Here is a 20106-nt window from a genome sequence, read left to right as displayed (position 1 = left end):
GGATGAGGGGAATGGAGGATCCATGACACTGGGTTCTTGAATCCATGCACAGAAAGGTGCACAGTGCAAGTCCATAGTGTAGTCCAGGTTCAGACCTCATCAGGTGAACAAGTCTATGTTCATGTGTAAATATTTGAACAACCAAATATCAATAAGCAAGTCAGGGTTGGAGGTATAGCTCAGGGGTAGAGCACCTGCCTAGCACAATCCAATATCCTGAGTTCAAACTGCAGTGCTACTAAGAAGAGCCAGATTTGTGGTATTCTTTTTTCTTTCTGAAAATAGGCTGTATTCAAAGGAAACTGAAGGCAATAAGGGTGCAGCATTATCAAACACCAGGTCACAGATGCAGCTGTATAGGGCTTCAGTCTTAGAAGGGGAATCTACTCAATGCGCTTCCAGACCCTGTCACATAGCCTATGTCAACAGCAGCTCATCTGCTATGACTGGACCTTCACCTATAACACATACAAAAACATCTCCCATGCGATGTGGTTCACATGAGCAACTCATCCACAATGTGGCCCAAGTTCTGAGAGCAACAATATGCAAAACTCAATCTACACGGTTATTTGAAGCTCTTTAGCCATATGCCCAATACAAACATGTAACAGATCATCTTTATTTAGCCATGGTTGTCTGGATTATACATACACACATAGCATGAGGGAAAAGGCTTTTGCATCTAAGAGACCCTTGAAGTGCATGCAACCCAAGTCAGTGTTGAAAGGGAGAAGCAGCAGCATCCAGTTCCCTTCACTAATGAGATTAAAGATTCCTGATGAATATATTCATCGGTGCATCTCAGCATCATAGCCCATCCTGAGTGTGCAGACCTTGACTGATACAGATCTAGGTTCAGGCTTTCAGTGGTTCCCATTCGTCCTTGGCTGCTGCTACACAATCCAGTTCTATGAGACTAAAGCTGCTCACAACAGTCAGGGACTCCTGCTTCCAGTGTTTTTCCCCTGGAGTATTATCTGCTCTAAGGCAGCGGATCTAAAATGCATTTTCCCCTGGGGCAGCCCTGACCATCACAGCTAGTGTTGACATAGTACACAAACACCTGAGAAACCTCACACATTGCACTTTTTTGTGCAGGGATTTAAGAACCCAGTGTCATAGATCATACACACCCATCTCTAACACAGAACCCATCCACTGGCTTGCAGAATACACAAGTGGTTTCTTTTTTAACCTTGGGATGAGTGATCCCATGCTGGTAGTGGTCTACCACATGAAGATTCTGTAATCATCATTGTCATTTCTCACCAGACAGCAGAGGCAGAGGGGGAAACTTCCAAATGACAAGCCTCAGCCAGGCTCACAGCTGCTCAGTCTCTGCCAGTAGACTGGGAAAGGAAGGCTCCAGCTGGAGTACATCTATGAAAATGAAGAACCCTTCCAATTTCCCTTTGAGCCAAGCCTGCAGATAATAGTTGAGTTGGTTCGCCCCCTGGTGGCCATAGGCGGAAGAGGCATCAGTTGAAAAACAGCAATTTGAATAGTCATTGGCACTAAATCAAACTCTGAAATTCTTCCCAAAGGATTCACATATGAAAAAAGACAAAAACCAAAAACCAAACCCTGAAAACTTATATAAACAGGTTTACTTCATAATTACCTTATTTGATCAAGTGAAATTACGTATATATCCATGAGTGGATAGATTATTATTCATGAAACATGATTGGGATGGAGTGTGTGTGTGTGTGTGTGTGTGTGTGTGTGCGCGCTAACAAACCAATTACTACTGAATGTAAAAGCCTGAAAAGTCTATAAGGAATATATCATGGCATCCAGTTAAAAATGCAACTATAAGGACTAGGAAGGTGGCTCAGTGGTAGAGTGCTTGCCTCGCATGCATGAGGCCCTGGGTTCGATTCCTCAGTACCACATAAATAGAAAAAAGCCAGAAGTGACGCTATGCTCAAGTGGTAGAGTGCTGGCCTTGAGCTGAAGAGCTGAGGGACAGCGCCCAGGCCCAGAGTTCAAGCCCCATAACCAACAAAAAAAATTCAACTATAACATATTAACATACATGATATGCACAATTCTGATCCATTTAGTTTCAGGCCAGCTTGAGCTCAACACTCAGGCCTTGGGGATACACTCATCTAAATGATAACATACACTCACGCTGTCATGCAGCCTTCACCACAGCTCAGCTCCAGCATGCTTCCATCCCACAAAGCAGAAACTCATTCCCTGTCCAGCTTCTGGCAGCCACCATCTACTTCCCATCTAGATCAAGTGACTAGTTGAGTGTGTAATTGACCATTTAAGTTACTTTTTATTTCCAAAATAAAAGCATATTTTGTGATCCTATTCTAGTAAGTAGTTTATCCATAGGGCACTTGCACTCGTGTTTGTGGCAAGAAAGCTATGAAATCAATGAACTCTGTCTAATAAAGGACTGGATAATAAATTATGGTACTTGTTCATGTAGTGAAATGATATATAGCTGGACCCACTGAGTAGATATATGGGTAAGGAAAGTGTAGAAGTGTTATAGTTCTCATTTGTTTGGAATAGAAACAATAATATCAATACTTAACATAATTAAAAATGTATCTGAAACCAGTATCATGAAGCTTAATGAATAAAGGCCACAAGAGCTCCCATGAAAGCAGCACCTAACATGCCAGTACCATACTACACAGCTCTCTTAGGGTGCAGGTTACTGGAAGAGAAAAAAAAACTACCAAAAAAATTAGAGCGAAAATAATAAGTATAAGCATTACTTTCATTATGATAGTTAATTCAGAAACCTCAAGAATCAAATGAAAAGCTTTGCACAGAAATCAAAAGGCTTCATGTATTCAAACTATCAACTACAAAAAGGAAGGATGGGATATCTAATATAAAATAACCACCAGTTGGCCTCATGTCTGTAACCCTAGCTACTCAAGAGGCTGAGATCTGAGGATCATGGTTTGAAGCCAGCCTGGGCAGGAAAGTTTATAAGACTCATATCCAATTACCTACTGAGATGCTAGAAGTAGAACTGTGGCTCAAGTAGCAGAGCAAGCTTGCCTTGAACAACTAAGTTCAGGGACATTGCCCAGGATCAGAGTTCAAGCTCCAGGCCTGACACAAAAAACCCCACAAGTAATTTAATCATAAATACTGAAATTAGTGCACTTAAAAAAAAATCAAACAACTACTGGAACTTTGTCTCTATACTTACAGATAACGTTTTTAAGACACACATCGAAAGCCACTTAAAGCTTTATAAATTAAGACTATAAAGCAGAATTTTAGATTTTTCATGTCAACAAACTATTCAAGAGACATACAATAAATGGAGATATCTGTCTCCTATACTTAAGGACTCTTACAAATTAAAAGGAAATAGAACAATAAAGAGTTCTCAGCAAATAACACACACATAGCTGAAAAAGATATGTTTGGCTTAATTCATAGAAGAAATGCAAATTAAGACTATAAGGAGCTGGACGCTGGTGGTTCATGCCTGTAATCCTAGCTACTCAGGAGGTTGAGATCTGAGAATTGTGGTTCAAAGCCAGCCTGGGCAGAAAAGTCTGAGATTCTTATTCCAATTAACCACCAGAAAACTGGAAGTGACGCTGTGGCTCAAAGTGGTAGAGCATTAGCCTAGTGAAAGAAATAAGGGACAGCACTTAGGGCCTGAGTTCTAGCCCCATGGCCAATGCCATGGTGGCTGAGGATACTGCAAAAGGAAGTAATTCACCTCACACTCCTGCACTGTGCGTCTCAGATGTTTTCAGGAAGACCTGTGCAACCTGAGGGCCCTTCTAGCTCTAAAGTCAATAAAAGCAGTATTGTACCTATTTAGCAAGATGAAGGTCCTGAGTTCAAAATCCCAATACTGACCACCCCAAAAAAATTATTTCCAAGAATAGAGATTTTCCACTGAATGGTACTGTAAAGGACAGACAGGTTTGTTTGTTTTTTCCCCACAAAAGCTTTTAAGACCCTGGGTGTCTTTTGGAAGTTTTCCTTTTACACAGAAGGAAGGGACAAAAGTCATGTTGGCCCAGTTTTGGCTTAAAAAGGCCAGGGTATCCAATGTGTCTTCTTGGGAAGGTTCACATGCATTGTCATGAATGCTTGCCTACTGGAACAGATCCATTAGTTAGCTGCCTCCAACCTCCCACTTGTTAATTTGGTTGGAGTATTTGTTACAACTAAGTTACACGGGTCTGTTTTATGGACTTTATTTGTAACAAACACATTAAAAAAATCAGTCTTTACACAGTGTCTTCTGGAGAGTGTCCCCATCTGCATTTCACTTTCTCAAACGTTTATAGTCCATGAGCAGCACAATTAGCCTGTTACGCAGGGTTCGGATCTTGCTTGAATAGTGCTGTTGAAACTGGTTCTTCAGCTTCTGCCTTAACAAATCCAAAGATGGGAGATGGTCGCAGTCTGGTATATTCAACATGGTGTGGAAAAACTCCTCCCACATCTCCAGATGAGGAAGCCTGAAGAGACAAAGCATCAACAGTGGATAAAACACAGCCTTCAAAACACACAATATGCTCACACATTGACTCCTGAGAGCCTGGATGGTATAAGAGGACAATTCCCACCTAAATACCATTTACTGAGTGAGAATGCAAGTACTGTCAGGTACAGTGTGACTCAAGCCCATAATCCTAGCAACTTGGGAGCAGAGATTGAGGAATCATGGCTTGTGAACAGCCCAGACATAAAAGAAGTTTATGAGACTCCATGTTAACCAATGGCTGGGCACAGTAATGCATACCTGTTACCCCAAACTATGAGGGAAGTCCAGCCTTTGCTAGGTGCAGTGGCCTGAGTCTGTCATTTCCAGTGATGACTGGGGAAGCCTAAGGAGAAGGATCCAAGCATATGAAGTGAGACCTATCTCAGAAATAACCAATGCAAAAAGGGGGCTGGAGGTGTGACAAGAGGTAGAGTGCCTTCCTAGCAAGCACAGTGCCCTGAGTTTTTCCAGTAATCCCCACCTCAAAAAAGAAAAAAATGTATGGAAGCACTGAACCCATCACAAACAAGAACAACAAAAGATGCAACCAAATATCTGAACACATTCGGTTTGAGAAACATGGTTGAAAAGCTATCTGCTTTTGGCTGGTTGTGAATAGTACAGAATAGTCAGAATCTCATAATGCAGCCATATTGCAAGAGCTTATTTGTGCTCAAGCCAGGACCAAGCAGACAGCAGACAGGCTGCACTGCCCTGAGTGTGCTCAGTCTTTAGAGTTCCAGACACTGCAAACTTCATGTCTTGGCGAGAAGCCCCTATGAAGAAAACACCACACTGAAGTTGGACTCCAGAGCCTGGTCACCCGACCTGTAGGGGGGGAGCTTCAGTCTTTCCCTTCACTTGTCAGAGCTGGAAGCCTTCTGAACAACCATCCGGTCCTCCCATTATGAGCACGAGAAAGAATGCAGGAAGAATGCTCAATCTGATGATTCATTATACAAAATAAAACATAGCTGTTTTAGTCTTCCTGAGGAGATTGAACCTCATCTATGAATACCACATGACATTTCATAAAATTATTACCAACTACTTTTTTGTTCTTCAGTTTTGGAAGATGGTGGGCAGAGTGCGGAGAATCCAAGTGTTAAGTTTTGGTTTTTAAAGAATATCAACACGTAAACTTCCAGTAAGCTGTGTGTATGAAAGTACTTTTCTGTATGAATTTTTATTTCTCAAAAACGTTACGAGACTGCTTCCACTATATTTGATGTCAGTATAACTTGTGGAGGAGATGGGGCAAAACAAGTCGTTTAAGGATACAGGTGGACCTGTTGCAACAATGAGAAGTACAAGTTGTCATGTCCATAACGAGCTTTACAATGTCAGTGCAGGGCGGGGGTGGGGGGAGGGATTAGGACTGGGGACTGGGTGGGGGTAGGGGGGAGGCTGGGAAGGGATGTGAAGGGTAAACAAAGGAGGAGGCTGCAATGCTTGGTAAGAAATGTATGCATTATCCTGCCTATGTAATTGTAACCCCTCTGTCAGTATGTTCACAAATAAAATAAAATAAATTAAAAAAAAAAAAAACCGTTAAGAGAAAGAAGGTGGGGCTCGCAAGGCAGCTCAGTGGCAGAGTGCTTGCCTCACACCCATGAGGGAGGTCCTGGGTTCAATTCCTCAGCACCACATAAATAGAAAAAGGCGGAAGTGGCACTGTGGCTCAAGTGGTAGAGCATTAGCCTTGAACTGAAGAGCTGAGGGACAGCACCCAGGCCCAGAGTTCAAGCCCCAAGACTGACAAAAAAAACAAAACAAAAAAAGCATTAAGAGAGGGAAGTATAAGTCATATAAGGAACATACATGTACCTAACCTTACACAGCACCGGTAGTATATTCACAAGGTGCTACTCTGGAAGAGCCATCCACACTGACAGGATGAGCTCCAGTCCATTCTTGCAATTTTGTAGATCAGAACAAAGTGTTAGTGAACTAAACTCAGATAAGGAGGGGACTTAAAATATGTCCTATAATAGAAAGCTGTGTCCTCCTACTATATAACTTTCAAAGCACCTTCATAATTTCCTTTGCTTCTTATAAGAAACATCTAAGAAGAATCTGCATTATTCCCATTAATGGAGACAAGAAAACACATGGGAAAATCCTGAGGCTCAGTGACATTAGGTGAGTCTTCCCACCCATAGGTAGAAACACTGGAGTTCACAGTATCCAACCATGCAGCTGGCAATTTTCAGTGATGCCATGTAGCACTGGTTGCTCCTGGCCCTTTTCATCTGGTGCTGAGGATGGAACTCAGAGCCTTTTGGAACTGAGCTACTCTACTGAGCAGCCCTTGGCTGCTCTATTTTTACATGTGGGGAAACAGAAGTGGTGGCACCATGTGATCTGAGCATTGCCTGAGTCAGTACTGAGCTGTCACCACACTGCCTAAGACAAGTTTTCCACACAGCGACAGAACTCCTTTTTCTGCCAGACAAAACCCACCACCATTCTGCTATATTATTCTTTTCACTGTCATACTATTGCCAATCCCCACCTTCTAAAAAGACCTTCAGGCTTCCAGACACCTCCTACATTTTTCACTCTCATGTAAGTGCCAAAAAGCATGCAGTATACTGTTGCGGCAACGCCAAAGTAATCAATCTGTAGAGAAAACACAGGTGCATGTCACTCAATAGTAATTTGCTCACGAGCCTATAAATATGTAACTTTTAACTTGGATACTGTTATATAACCATAGGGCTTTAAAGATTTCTCTGAAAGCTACTGAGATGCCCCACTGCTTGTCTAGGCCCTGCCTGAAGCTTCCATGGGAGAGCAACACCCTTGTCTCCCGAGGTGGCCCCTTAGAAAGCTCTGTGCTTCTTGACCTAGTTAGTGTTCTTCCCAAGTCTTTTATTCTGTTGCATGCGGCAAATACAACAGTAGAATCGCTTTGCTTGGGAGCTCCAACTCCCTCCACTGTGATTCTGGTGGTTATATGTTTATAACTGAAAAGAACTCTCCATTGTGGCCCACGTCTGTAAGACAACAGACTGTCTGTCCCACTCCATGCCTGAGGAAATGCTAGATTAGCATTTGTGCAGTTGGGGGTCTTATTGGCAGTAGAATAGAAATCAGACTCCCACCCTGGCCCCTTTTAACTATGGCTTCTGAAAAGCGAGTTTCTACCCACCTGGAAACTGGGTAGAGATTTTGTTAACCTAGTTTCAAACTTTACATTTGTCCTAGTTAGTATTCTTTACTTGATAACTAACTTTGATGGAAATTGTGACGTATTTCTTAATGATAATATTGATGCAACCATTTGGATAAGGTAATCTGGAGGACATCTGGCAGCAGCATCTTATAGCAGTCAGGTTCACTTACTTACCTATGAAAACAGCCAGATGTGTGAAACACTGGCTCAATTCTGCCCACAGTCAATAGGCTGGGGTGTCCAGCTAATTCTGGCCCAAAAAGGAAACCAAGCTGCTTTCATCTACAACTGAAGCTGGATCCTGGTAGCATGACTTCCTTTTGAAAGGTCACAAATCAGTGCTTTTTCCTAGGGTCAAACTTTGACAATGCATTTGCTTCCCTTTGCTGATGATAGACTTGAGAAAGGTATATTGCTCAGGAGTAATTCTATCTTCCCCCTCAGCCATAAGTTTGATCTTTCCTTCACCCACTAGTTCAAACTAAGTAGAATCCCAAATTCATTTTGAAAATCTGATAAGAGAGAGAGGAAAAAGTTTTCAAAGCTCTTGTTTTACTCCCATACCTGGTAGTTCCATGGTTTGCTACTGAGCATTTCTGTACACTGAAAACCAGAAGTTTCACACTTGGCTGTAAATGTAGTTCCTTTTGGAAAAAGTCTCATATCGATACTCTGACCCAGGTCAATCAGTGCCAAGCCAGCAGCTAAATCATCATCATCATCCTGTTTCAAAAATCTAGATTAAACAAAAACAAAGGTCAAGATGCATGAGCACAAACAGCAAGCGGCTGCTAGAGAAGGGTGAAGGAGGCCTGTTACAGAGCACTTGCCTGTTTCCCAGGATGAAATTGTCTGGTTTAACGTCTCCATGAATGATCTCACAGCTGTGAATTTGTTCAATCATGTGGAGCATTTTGATAGCGAAAGAGATGACGATAGCCTGCGGCATCACTTTTTCAGGGGTATTTTTATAGAGGTTAATGGCATTCTAGAAACAATGCAAGTGACACCCTGAGTTGGTTGTGGAGGATACATGAAATTTCTAGTCAAAAAGGCTTTGCCTCACCTTCCTGTCCAGCAAACGTTCTAACCACAAAAGACAGGTGCAAGGCATAAAGCAGAAATGCACTTCAAATTCATGACCATATCGTGGAAACAAAACACTTACTAATAATGTTCCATAGCTGTAGAGCTCTCCTACTAATATGCTGCCATTTTGGAATAAGTGGGCAGAATAGAACTTGATAAACATGTATTCCATGGTTGGCTTGAGTCTCTCCATTAGCTGGGTCCCAATGTAGAATTCCCAGGGGTTGGCAGGCTTCTGGACCTGTAATACAAATCAGATCCATGACATTCATATCCCATTTCACATTCTGGATAGGATACCAAGAAAGCAAGCTCCATTCCAATAAAGGACATGGTATAAAGAGTGATGATAATCTATGAACTGCTTTACAACATGGGGCTTACTACTTCAGGATAATTTTAGTGGCAAGGCAGTTCTGAGTCTTCACAGGATAGTTCTTATGTAATCGTTCACTACAGATCTCAATGAAAACATAGTTTTAAGGAAAAAAAGGAGGCAAAGAACTTTTGTTATAAAATTTACTTCTATACTGCTTAAACAAGAACCCCCTGAGATCATTTACCTTTAAAATACATTTCTGCTTATTTTTCACCTCATTCACATCTCCAAGGGTAGCTTCATAGACCTGGGCAAAAGCTCCTTCTCCAAGAAGGCAATTGACATACACCAGCGAAGGACCTTGGAAAAAAAGTGTTAAAATGAGAAAAGGCCCGAATCATTAGTGACTACACAATAAAGAATTTGTACAATTTTTCTTGGTTTTTAACTGCTCTGATGAATAAAAATAAATAGGGGAAGGTCTAGAAAAAAGTGAAAGAAAGACCTGGCACCAAAGAGCCTTCTTAACAAATCTCTGGCACAGAGGTGTGATGTTGGCTCAGGACATTGAGCTGCATGGCCTTGGGCATGTGTCTCCCTCTCACCAATGATTTCACATTTTAGAAAGGGTACTCGTGCTTCCTGCTTTGTATGACTTTCGAGATGTTGGTAAGAACATGTAAAAATCTTTTGTAAAGCGCTAATAAACAAAGTTTGGGACAATGTATGTGTTTTTACAACAGAATAAAAAGGACAAAGTTCTACATAGTATACAGCCAGTTGCCCTACAATTAACTTTTTGTTTTGAGGTGTGTGTGTGTGCGCGCGCGTGTGTGTGTGTGTGTGTGCGTGCGCGCGCCTATCCTGGGGCTTGAACTCAGGGCTTATGCACTGTCTCAGAGCTTTTTTTTTTGCTCATGACTAGTGCTCAATCACTTGAGCCACAGCTCCACTTCTGACTTTTTTGATAGTTAACTGGAGATAAGAGTCTCCCTGGCTTTCTTGCTTGGGCTGGCTTGGAACCACGACCTTCATATCTCAGCTTCCTGAGTAGCTAGGATTACAGGCATGAACCACTGCAGTCTAGCCTGTTAACTCTACATAATTATGGCAGGCTTGTCACAAATAAAGATCCATAGTATGTTCCTATTAACTAAATGCCACACTTTCTTCAGATTTCATTAGTTTCTCCATGTGTTACAGGATATATTACTTTTAGCATCTTCTATATACATGTTATCAAAGAATTCAAAGTTATGTTCTCTATTAATTCTTACCTAATTGGAATTCAGTTTTAGGCTTGATGGTTGGAAGTTTATACTGGTGCTCAAAAGTATTTGGATATGAACTCACTGGTTTAGAAAGTCCAGATAAAAGCTTAAGAATCAAGTCATTATCCCATGGGTTTTCAACTGTAAACTCTAAGAGAAACAGGAACAAAAAAAGGAACAAATTATTCTAATGAAATTTTAGAGAAAGCAAGTTGAGACATTAAGAAGTTTTCAAAAGCTTTGATCTTAATAGAATATTAATTCAATAATAAACTTTTTTCAAATGTCAGAACTGATATTTCAGTGTATTTATTGCCATTTAAAATTTATAAGTTTGGCCAATATTCATTTGTTGACAAAGGGAATCAATTGGCTACATCTTTCTCAATTTATGGAGGTACTGGATCACAACTTTAATGATGACAACTGTGTCTAAAGACACATTTGGACATTAGTTACTTCTAATGTGCTCAGATACACATATTCTTTAACTGTTTCTCCACTTATACCCACATACATGAGTATCAATATTAGGAATCAATCCCAAGGCTTCTCACATAGTAGGCTAGAGCAACTGCTCTACACTCTAGTCTTGACAAACGATTTCTACTACCTATGCACAACTCGCACATAGGAGATGGGCTTTGGGTCCACAAAACCAAAAACAAAAACACTTTTTAAAGGGAAGACAAAGCCTTCTCTCCAAGAGTGTTATGAAATTTCTGAAAGTCTTACCCACTAGGGGGTTATCATTTCCTTAGAATTAAGCATGTATAGAACAGTGTTCAGATCATTTCACATTTATTAAGGAACCAATGTTCACTTAGTTTTTCCAATGATCCCACGAGGTAGATACTAGCATTACTTCTGCTTCACACAAACGATAGACGAACGAGAACGGAAACAATTTTAGTCAAGGTCACATGACTACTTAGGAGGGAGTGCCAGCATTAGAACCCAATTTAGAATCTAGGTAGTCTATTTGCAGTCTGTGCTCTCAACCACAAATGCAATGCTGACTTGTCTGTAAAATGAGGGGAAATAGTATTATAGGCCCTTAGGTTCTAGTTCCCTCTTTTCTTTTTGGTAGGTCGTGGGGCTTGAACTCTGGGCCTGGGGCTGTCCCTCAGCTCTTCAGCTCAGGGCAAGTGCTCTACCATGTGAGCCACAGTGCCACTTCCATTTTTCTGGTGGTTTAATGGAGATAAGAATCTCACGGACTTTCCCGGACTGGCTTTGAACTGTGATCCTCAGATCTCAGCCTCCTCAGTACCTAGGATTACAGGTGCGAGCCACCAGTGCACGGCTAATTCCCTCTTTTAACAATAGTTGTCCTGCTATCATTTAAGATTAAAACAGATTGACCTGCCCTTCAAATGTATTGCCACTAAATAGAATTGAGATGCAGGCATAGGTTCTGTTCTGAGCATGTGTTCTACTCAGTGATGTGCAAGTCCTCGTTCTGATGTTTTTCACAGAACAGCTTTCCCCACACTGTTCTTTTTTTTTATTTGTTTTTAGTCGGTTGTGGGGCTTGAACTCTGGGCTTGGGCGCTGTACCCGAGCTCTTCAGATAAAGGTGAGTGCTCTACTGTTTGAGCCACCGAGCCACTTCCGGTTCTCTAGTGATTTACTGGAGATAAGAGTCTCACAGACTTTCCTGCCTGGACTAGCTTTGAACTGCAATCCTCAGATCTAAGCATCCTGAGTAGCTAGGATTATAGGGATGAGCCACCGGCACTCGGTCCATGCTACTGTTCTTATAGCAAGACTACAAGTGAACATCTGTGCATACTTGCAGCATTGACATTCCCAAGTGAACTAATCTGTGTCCATTGTGCTTGAAGTGCAGGGCTGGCATCTGATGTGTGCTCCATGATGTCAAGGTCACTGCCTCTATGTTTTAGAGCCTCAAGGACCCCCACTGCCTTATGGGTGAGCACATCACCCATAGCAGGTTGGCGAGGCTGATGTACAGATGCTGAAGTCATGTCAGGCAGGAATGTTTGTACTGGACTTTTGTCTTGAATTACACTAGATATGTAACAAGTGTAAGAGACAAAGAAAGGTGATTAGAAGCCTATTTGATTTGATCACATGAAAGTTTCACAAAACAGTTACCTGTTAGTTACCATTCTAGGAATTCCATTTCAAAACTGCCTCACAGTCTGTTGATTAAATCATTTTTAGACTAATACATAAAATTAGTATATGAATAGAAATAAAAATTAAAGACATATAATGTCTTAAACAAGTGAGGTGATACACAGGGTATTAGTGGTAGAAAATTGAGAGGAATGAGTTTCTTCCCTCAAGTTCCATCTAAGAATGCTACTGTAATCAGGTCTAACTTCATTTTAAGAAGATTTCTTACATGATATTGAGAGAAAAATAAAATATCAACCATAATTCAATATCTTAATTCATTTCTATAAACACACACGCATATGTACATGTGTGTGCATGGTAGTACATGTATGCAAAGTTATTCCTCATTCATCAATTTCACAGTGGTGAATTCACCTACATGCTATCATTAATGCATAACTACAAGATGAATACTCATGTGATTTTGCATTTTTCATTTTCAGATTGCAGAGAGCAATAACAAATTTGAGTAAACCAATATACATATTCCCAGTATCAAGTGAAAACCAGGTCAGGTTCTGCCTCACTGCTTTACTTAAATACTATCTTTTTTATGGTATAGGGTCATATGGTTTTGTATTCTTGTGTTTTTTTGTTGTTCATTTCATTATTAAAATGTCTTCAATTTGTTGTAGTAGTGAAGGGCAGTCTGATACACCTAAGTGCAGGAAGGCTGTAAAGTGCCTTGTAGAGAAAATATAGGTATTAGTTAACCTTCACTCAGCAGGAAGTACAGTCTCATTGGATGTGAATTCAGTGCTAACAAATCAGCCACATGTTATATAAGATGTCTTAAAAGAAACTAACCTTGCTTTTTCCCTAGAACAGTGGTTCAGTATAGAGAACAGAACTATGGAGAATCACAAAGAAGAGACTTTTGATTGTGTATCTCCACTTACATATGCCCTTGCATCAACAAATAGACATCCACAAATATATAAATGCTTGTTTTCACAGGAGTAAATCTATATATGTAATTTAATATGCTGCTAGTTTTACTTCTTGTCACACTTCCATTACTGTAAATTTCTTTTGGAATAGTTTTAAAGAAATGTTGTAAGGATGATGGAAAATTCCTGTCAATTTCCTTTAATGTTATCAGCTCCTATTAGAAAGTACTTCTGTGAAAACTAACAAAAAAACACTTGCACTTTGCTACTCAAATCTAACTGTCATTTGGATGTTGTCAGTTCTTCTACTATTGTCCATCTTCTATTCCAAGATCCAGTCCTAGATATGATGTTGTAGTTAGCTGGACTGTTTTTTTCTCTCCTTACTCTCCAATGACAATTCTGACAAGGCTTTTCTTCCCAGGACCTTAACAGAACTGGGTTTCTGATATTTTTCTCACATCTACACTGTGATGACTGGTGTTTGGGAAGACTATCAGAGCAGCACAGTGTTCTCCTTCTGTGGCATCAACATGTATCACCACGATTTATCATTGGTGATGTTAACCTGTCTGTCAGGTTTCTTATACTACTTCCAAGGATTTTAATAACTTATTCACTATTTAAATAGATATTAAAGGTATTTATACACAATGAAAAAGGGCTTCCAAACCCTTACACATTGCTTTCTAATGATATGAGTATCCAAATTATTGTTGGTGCACAACTAATAAACTTTCTCCATAAGAATGAATTTTAAGCTCTTTTCTTCTGAATATCTAAAAAGATAGAATATCACTGTGTCACCTGTTGCTTATGGTAAAAAATAACGCTCAAAGCCAGGCATTGGTAGCTCATGCCTACAATCCTAGTAACTTAGGAGGTTGAGAATGGGAGAATTGTGATTTAAGGCCAGCCTGGACAGAAAAGTTTGCAAGATTCTACCTCAACCCACAGCTGGGTGTAGTGATACACATCTGTCATCCTAAGTTATGTGGGAGTCTGAGGTTGGGAGGATGGTAGGATGGTAGGACCAGGACAGTTGAGACAAGAAAACTCCACGAGACTCCATTTCCATGGAGGAAAATGGATGCAGTGGCATATGCCTATAATCCCCACAACTATGAAAAGACTAAAGTATGTAGACTGAGGCTCAGCAGTCTGCGTGCCTGAGTGGGAAACAAGACCTTGTCCTAAAAATAACCAGTGGGAAACAAGGCAAGAGGCATGATAAGTCTTGTTTCCTTACAGTTTAACTGGTACAGAGGGAAGGGAAGTATCAAAGAAAATAGACCCTTGGCAGTGTGCATCTCACTGGATTTTTGTTCTATTTCTTTTAAGTTAAAATTTTCCCCCCACCCACCTCTGGTGCCATCCTGGGGCTTGAACTTAGAGCTTGGGCAATCTTGAGCTTCTTTGCTCAAGGCTAATGCTCTGCCACTTGAGCAACAGCCCCACTTCTGGTTTTCTGATGGTTTAATGGAGATAAGAGTCTCAAAGACTTTCTTGCTGGCTTCCAACTGTGACCCTCATATCTTAGCCTCTTGAGTGGCTAGGATTATAGGCATAAGACACTATCACCTGGCTTCTTTTAAGTTTAACTATGGTTTAAAGTAGTCTTGTGAATCAAAAACTTGCCTGGACTTAGGAAAACTCCAGGTAGCAGTACAGAACAACACCATGCCATGCAATCTCTTGTTGGCACAAGCCTCTCACCAGAAAAATGAAGAGAAAACACGTAGAAAATGGCCAACTTACTGATAAAAAAATTAATGCAAAACTGATCTTGCCGGTCAGTTGAAAATCATATCAGTGGTTTTTTGTTTGTTTCTTTTGGTAACATAGCTTAGCATGGTGGAAAAAACAAGGTTTCTGAAGAAAAAAAAATATGGGTTCAAATTCCAGTTCCATAAACCATAGGGCCTATGACTTTAGGTCAATAATTTATTCCTCTTGGAAGTGATTTGCTCATCTATAACAGAGGAGAATAATTCCCACAACTCTGTTATTGTAAGGATGAACTACAGGGCACAGTACATGAAAAGCATAAGCACCTTGCCTAGAATATAAGTACTTAAGAAAGCAGCTACTTTTACTATTGATTTCATGGAATGGTCTATCAAATATGGAAGAAGTTTACTCCTGCAAAGTATTGTACCTTGCACCAACACTGAAGGAGGCTTAAGCACTCTATCTTCTTCTCTTAAAAGAAAGTTACTTATTTTTTTTTTTAATGACAATGGGTATAAAGGGGCGATTATGTGTTGGCACAGCTCTGCAAGGGTCTTTGTCTGGTAAGAGAAATTGAATGGAAGTCAGTTTCGTTAAAGGTTCTCACAAGAATTCTGTTACCCCAGCTGCTTTGCTCACTGTTACCCAGTGCTCAGGCTCATCACTATGGTCACACTCATTTGGTCACTGTCATGCTATACCCAGTGCTCAGGCTCATCACTATGGTCACATTCATAGACACAATTCTCACTTAAAAGGTACCAGTCAAAAAAAATTCCATGAGCCCTTGAGGGTTTAGATTAGGTGTTCAATTACATCTTAAAATGCAAAGCTACAATGAAATGGAGAACATACTATACCCGAATTTTCTGTCTTTAGGAGGCTGTACCCTCTTTTCTTCATGAGAGGTTAAAGTTGCACATGTACCCTGTGTTGTCACCATATTTTCTGAAACATACAAAAAAAATAGAGATAGACACATTATGTGCACATATGTGTATACACACATTTGATATTTACAAAGTCTGGGATTCCTTTTTTATGCTGACTTGGACAATAGTTTCAAAATTGTATTCTATGATAAACATTGCTATATAAAAAATAATTTATATCTATTTTTCCTATGAACTTGCAGAAAATTACTGTGCTATTGGTCTTTACCAAACATACCAAAAATTCAAGCACAACAGTTTGAGACCTTTGAAAAATTTTCTTTTTTTTTTTTTTGGGTCTGGTCATGGGGCCTGAACTCTGGGCCTGGGCACTGTCCCTCAGCTCTTCAGCTCAAGGCTAGCGCTCTACCACTTGAGCCACAGTGCCACTTCCGGCTTTTTTCTTTTTGCTTATGTGGTGCTGAGGAATCGGACCAAGGGCCTCAGGCATGCAAGGCAAGTGCTCTACCACTGAGCCACCTTCCCAGCCCCAGATATACTTCTTATAGATTATTTTCAATGTAAGCCAAGAACCATGTCTCCTAAAAACAGCCTAATGTCACAAATGAGATGGATAATTACTGCCAATTAGGATGTGATTCTTTCCTTTATCTCTAACATTAATTCACCTAAACGGAGTCAATCAATGTTCAATGGCTGATTTTAGAATTTGCTCTTTGATTTCAAATGGAGAGGGTTGTGTGACTTTTCATATAACAAATGAGATTTCTCTTTCCATTCTTATTAGGTGACTCCTGAGATAGAATTTGAACAAATTAGAAAACACTATTTGAAATGACAACTATATCTTAGCCTAATAGCCACAAAAATACTGTATTGCTTGGCAGAAAAGAAAGTGTAAAGTAGTACCTTCATATCAATGACTGCTTATTTTGCCCTGTATAAGGAATGTACAAAAAAGGATATTCTAAATACATTATTTCCATTCATTTAGCACAATTAAATCCTTTGGTTTGACTTCGGCATGGAAAAAAGTTGCTGTAAGATTGAAAAATAGGGAATAAAATCACTGAAAAAACCTATTGGGCTCTGTTTTCTCCGGCCTGGGGGCAGCTCTTCTGCCATACCTCATCACTGAAAATGTATGCCTACTCCAAGTTTGCCTCTACTCCCTCCTTGGTCAAGAGTACCTGTCAGCTGCTGAGCTGACCACTATCTGCTGTGGTACTGAACCAATCACAGACACTGACAGATGAGAGCCACAGCAGCTTAGCAGGCCCATGTCCCCTGACCTCACGTCCCCAGCTACAGCTTCCAAACCAGCACCCTCAAGGGACATCGACACAGCAGCCAAGTTCATGGGGGCTGAAGCCGCCAGTTGGGGTGGCTGGTGAAACTGGTGTGCCTGCCACTCCTATCCGTCACCCCCATCTTGGTTAGTCAGTCTGTCCACAGTGGCCTGTCCCTCTCTGGACTTTTTTGTCTTAAGGATCATAGGGATTATATACAGAGAGTCAAAATGCTCACACATACTAGTAATAGGAATTTCTGTGTATGTGTGAGATTGGCAGTGTTTCGGAGCCTCATCATTGGTTATACCAGGAATCATCTGAAGCAGCAGCTCTTCTCCTATGCCATTCTGGGCTTTGCCCTCTTGGATCCCATGTGGCCTTTCTCATCATCTTCACCATGTGAAGGAGCAGTCTCTACCTTCCATACTTATTGCTCCCATGTCTTGTTTGCCCTGTATGTTCCTTTTCCTGTAACTCCTCAGGAAGTCTGGGGAAAGTGGTTGGCTCAGGGTTTGACAGAGGAAAGACAAATAAATACTGTATTAATAAGAAAAAAAATCAATTGGTAGTCTAGGCACTGGTGGCTCATGCCTGTAATCCTAGCCACTCAGGAGGCTGAGATACGAAGATTCTGGTTTGAAGCCAGCCCTAGGAGGAAAGCTCATAGGATGCTCACCTCTAGTTAACTACCAAAAAGAGAGAAATAGAGCCATAGCTCAAGTGTAGAGAACTAACCTTTAGGAAAAAAGCTCAGGGACAGAGACCAAGCCCCGAGGCCAAGCCCTAGGACCAGTACACACACATACACACAAATAGCTATTACTAATATATGTGAGCATTTTGACTCTCTGTAAATAGTCCCTATGATCCTTAAGACAAGAGTCCAGAGAGTGGCAGGCCACTGTGGACAGGCTGACTTACCAAGAGGTCCCTAGCAGGCATGGGGGATGATGGGTGGGAAAGGCAGGCACACCAGTTTCAGAATCCAAAGAGGACATGAACAGTAACAGTGCTTTCCGAGCATAGGGATTTCTATGTCCTTCAGCTTAACAAACTTTACTGAATCAACTTTTAGTTGATTAAGATGGTTTAAATGTGGTTATTACTTATCATGGCTGCCTTTAACCTAAAACTATGTATTCTTATCTGTAGTAGGCAGGATAGACATATTAGACTTCTACCAAGTAATGCTAATACTCTATGTAACCAAGCATTAGACTGCAGTAAATCTTATTAGTCAGTCTCTCACTGAAAAGGTACTTGACTTCTCAATGTTAAAACATTAGCTTCTGTTTATAGAGCCAGAGGGGCAAATTAAGAACAGTCAGTTGACGTTTTGAAAGACTCTTCACTGATTATAGTTTCCTGAATGGGAAGCTTTTATTTTATTTTTTAAAATTCAAGTAGCAAGCTTGTGATAGCATTTAGCAATAGCCCATGTTTCAACTAAATTCCCTTCTTCAGATTTAAAGAACTGTAAATATTGACACCCCCCCCCCAAAGAAAAATATAAATGAACACACTAGATTAGTAATCTTAGAAAAGAGCTGATTCCTTAGTCAAAACTTTTGTCTACAGTTTCTTAACTCCACCAAAGTATGCTTGCATCTGACAAGTGAAATTCTTTGGTCACTACTATTTGAGTTATAAACCTAGCCCTTTTTCTTTTGCTGTTTTGATAATACGGTCTCACATTTTGCTGGTGCTGGCCTCAACTGTGATCCTCCTTTTTACATTCCCATTTTGCTGTGATGGCAGGCACTGGTCATTGTGCTTAGCTTTTAATTGGTTGAGATGGAAGTCTTTCAAACTTTTTGTCCAGGCTAGGCTTAAACAGCAATACTCCTAATCTCAGCCTCTGAAATATCGAGGCTTACAGGTGTGAGCCGCTGTACTCAGCTGACAGAATATATTTTATAGTTGGCTAATTAATAGCTAATAATTAACTGTGCTCAATGTAATAATTTTAAGGCTTAATTCATAAGTATAAAGATTTTTTTATATAAGAGGTTTTATATCTGGGTGGGGTGGAATTAAAAGCTATAAGTCTGGTTACTCTTTAAAAATATGACTTTATTACTCTCTAAAAATGACTTTCTCTGTATAGTATACTTGGTCCAAAATAATAAAATTTAGACACATTACTTTGCGTTTGTCTATTTGCCTTTAAACACTTCTATAATTTTTTCTTTCTATTGACAAAGGGTCTTGCTACATAGCTCAGGCTAGCTTTGATCTTCTTGCCAATTTCTTGAATGCTAGGATTATCGGCATGTACAACTACATTTTGCTTGATATTTTTCTCTTTCTACCTGTTCATTAAGTTCTGAAAATACACAGACTTTATGAAGTCTACCAAAGCGGAAAAAGACAACTGACAAATTTTATACTTAATTTTAATTTTCAAACTTTTATAGAATTTTTAAGTAGAAAAGCTTAATACTAAATAAACTGAAGTTCATAAAAGACAGACATTAAAACAGTGTGATACACACCTTTATCTTCTAGCATGTGCTCTGAGTCTGCTGGAAGCTTATGGAACGGTGTAGATACAAGTTGGGCAGCAGGTGTAAAATCTCTGGTGCTCTTAGGACTGGGTGCAAGGGTTTTGTTGCAGCGAGTACCCCAGATGGTTGAATCATCTAAAAACTCTTCAGTGTGAGGCATTTCCTACAACAGAGGATGAACTGAAAAACAGCAATACTTTCCCTGTTTTGTCTATGACATTTTAACTCATTAACATGTTAAGATGAAGCCAGGTGCAGGTGACATAGACTTGTAGTGCCTGCTACTCAGGAGC

General features: G+C 40.3%; 1 protein-coding gene across 2 annotated transcripts in view; it reads right to left on the bottom strand.

Moving 5' to 3' along the window:
* Window positions 1–4186: 4186 nt before the first annotated feature.
* Window positions 4187–20106, bottom strand: part of Bub1 (BUB1 mitotic checkpoint serine/threonine kinase) — a 42713-nt gene continuing 26793 nt past the window's right edge. Inside the window, exons 16-26 of one of the 2 annotated variants that reach the window (XM_042695525.1) lie at window positions 19802–19976; window positions 15982–16069; window positions 12148–12386; window positions 10359–10502; window positions 9326–9441; window positions 8842–9003; window positions 8504–8661; window positions 8238–8409; window positions 7011–7117; window positions 4754–4838; window positions 4383–4469 (exon numbers count right to left, since the gene is read on the bottom strand). In XM_042695525.1, the coding sequence (XP_042551459.1) occupies window positions 4790–4838; window positions 7011–7117; window positions 8238–8409; window positions 8504–8661; window positions 8842–9003; window positions 9326–9441; window positions 10359–10502; window positions 12148–12386; window positions 15982–16069; window positions 19802–19976 (1410 nt within the window). In that variant the 3' untranslated portion in view covers window positions 4383–4469; window positions 4754–4789. Of the gene's footprint in view, window positions 4470–4753; window positions 4839–7010; window positions 7118–8237; window positions 8410–8503; window positions 8662–8841; window positions 9004–9325; window positions 9442–10358; window positions 10503–12147; window positions 12387–15981; window positions 16070–19801; window positions 19977–20106 lie in introns of both variants that reach the window. The other variant, XM_042695524.1, reaches the window with a different exon arrangement.

Source organism: Dipodomys spectabilis, unplaced genomic scaffold (assembly GCF_019054845.1).
Source record: "Dipodomys spectabilis isolate Male_0828 unplaced genomic scaffold, ASM1905484v1 ptg000187l, whole genome shotgun sequence".
In the NCBI taxonomy this organism is placed as follows: domain Eukaryota; kingdom Metazoa; phylum Chordata; class Mammalia; order Rodentia; family Heteromyidae; genus Dipodomys; species Dipodomys spectabilis.
This window is presented reverse-complemented; position numbering and strand designations above follow the sequence as displayed.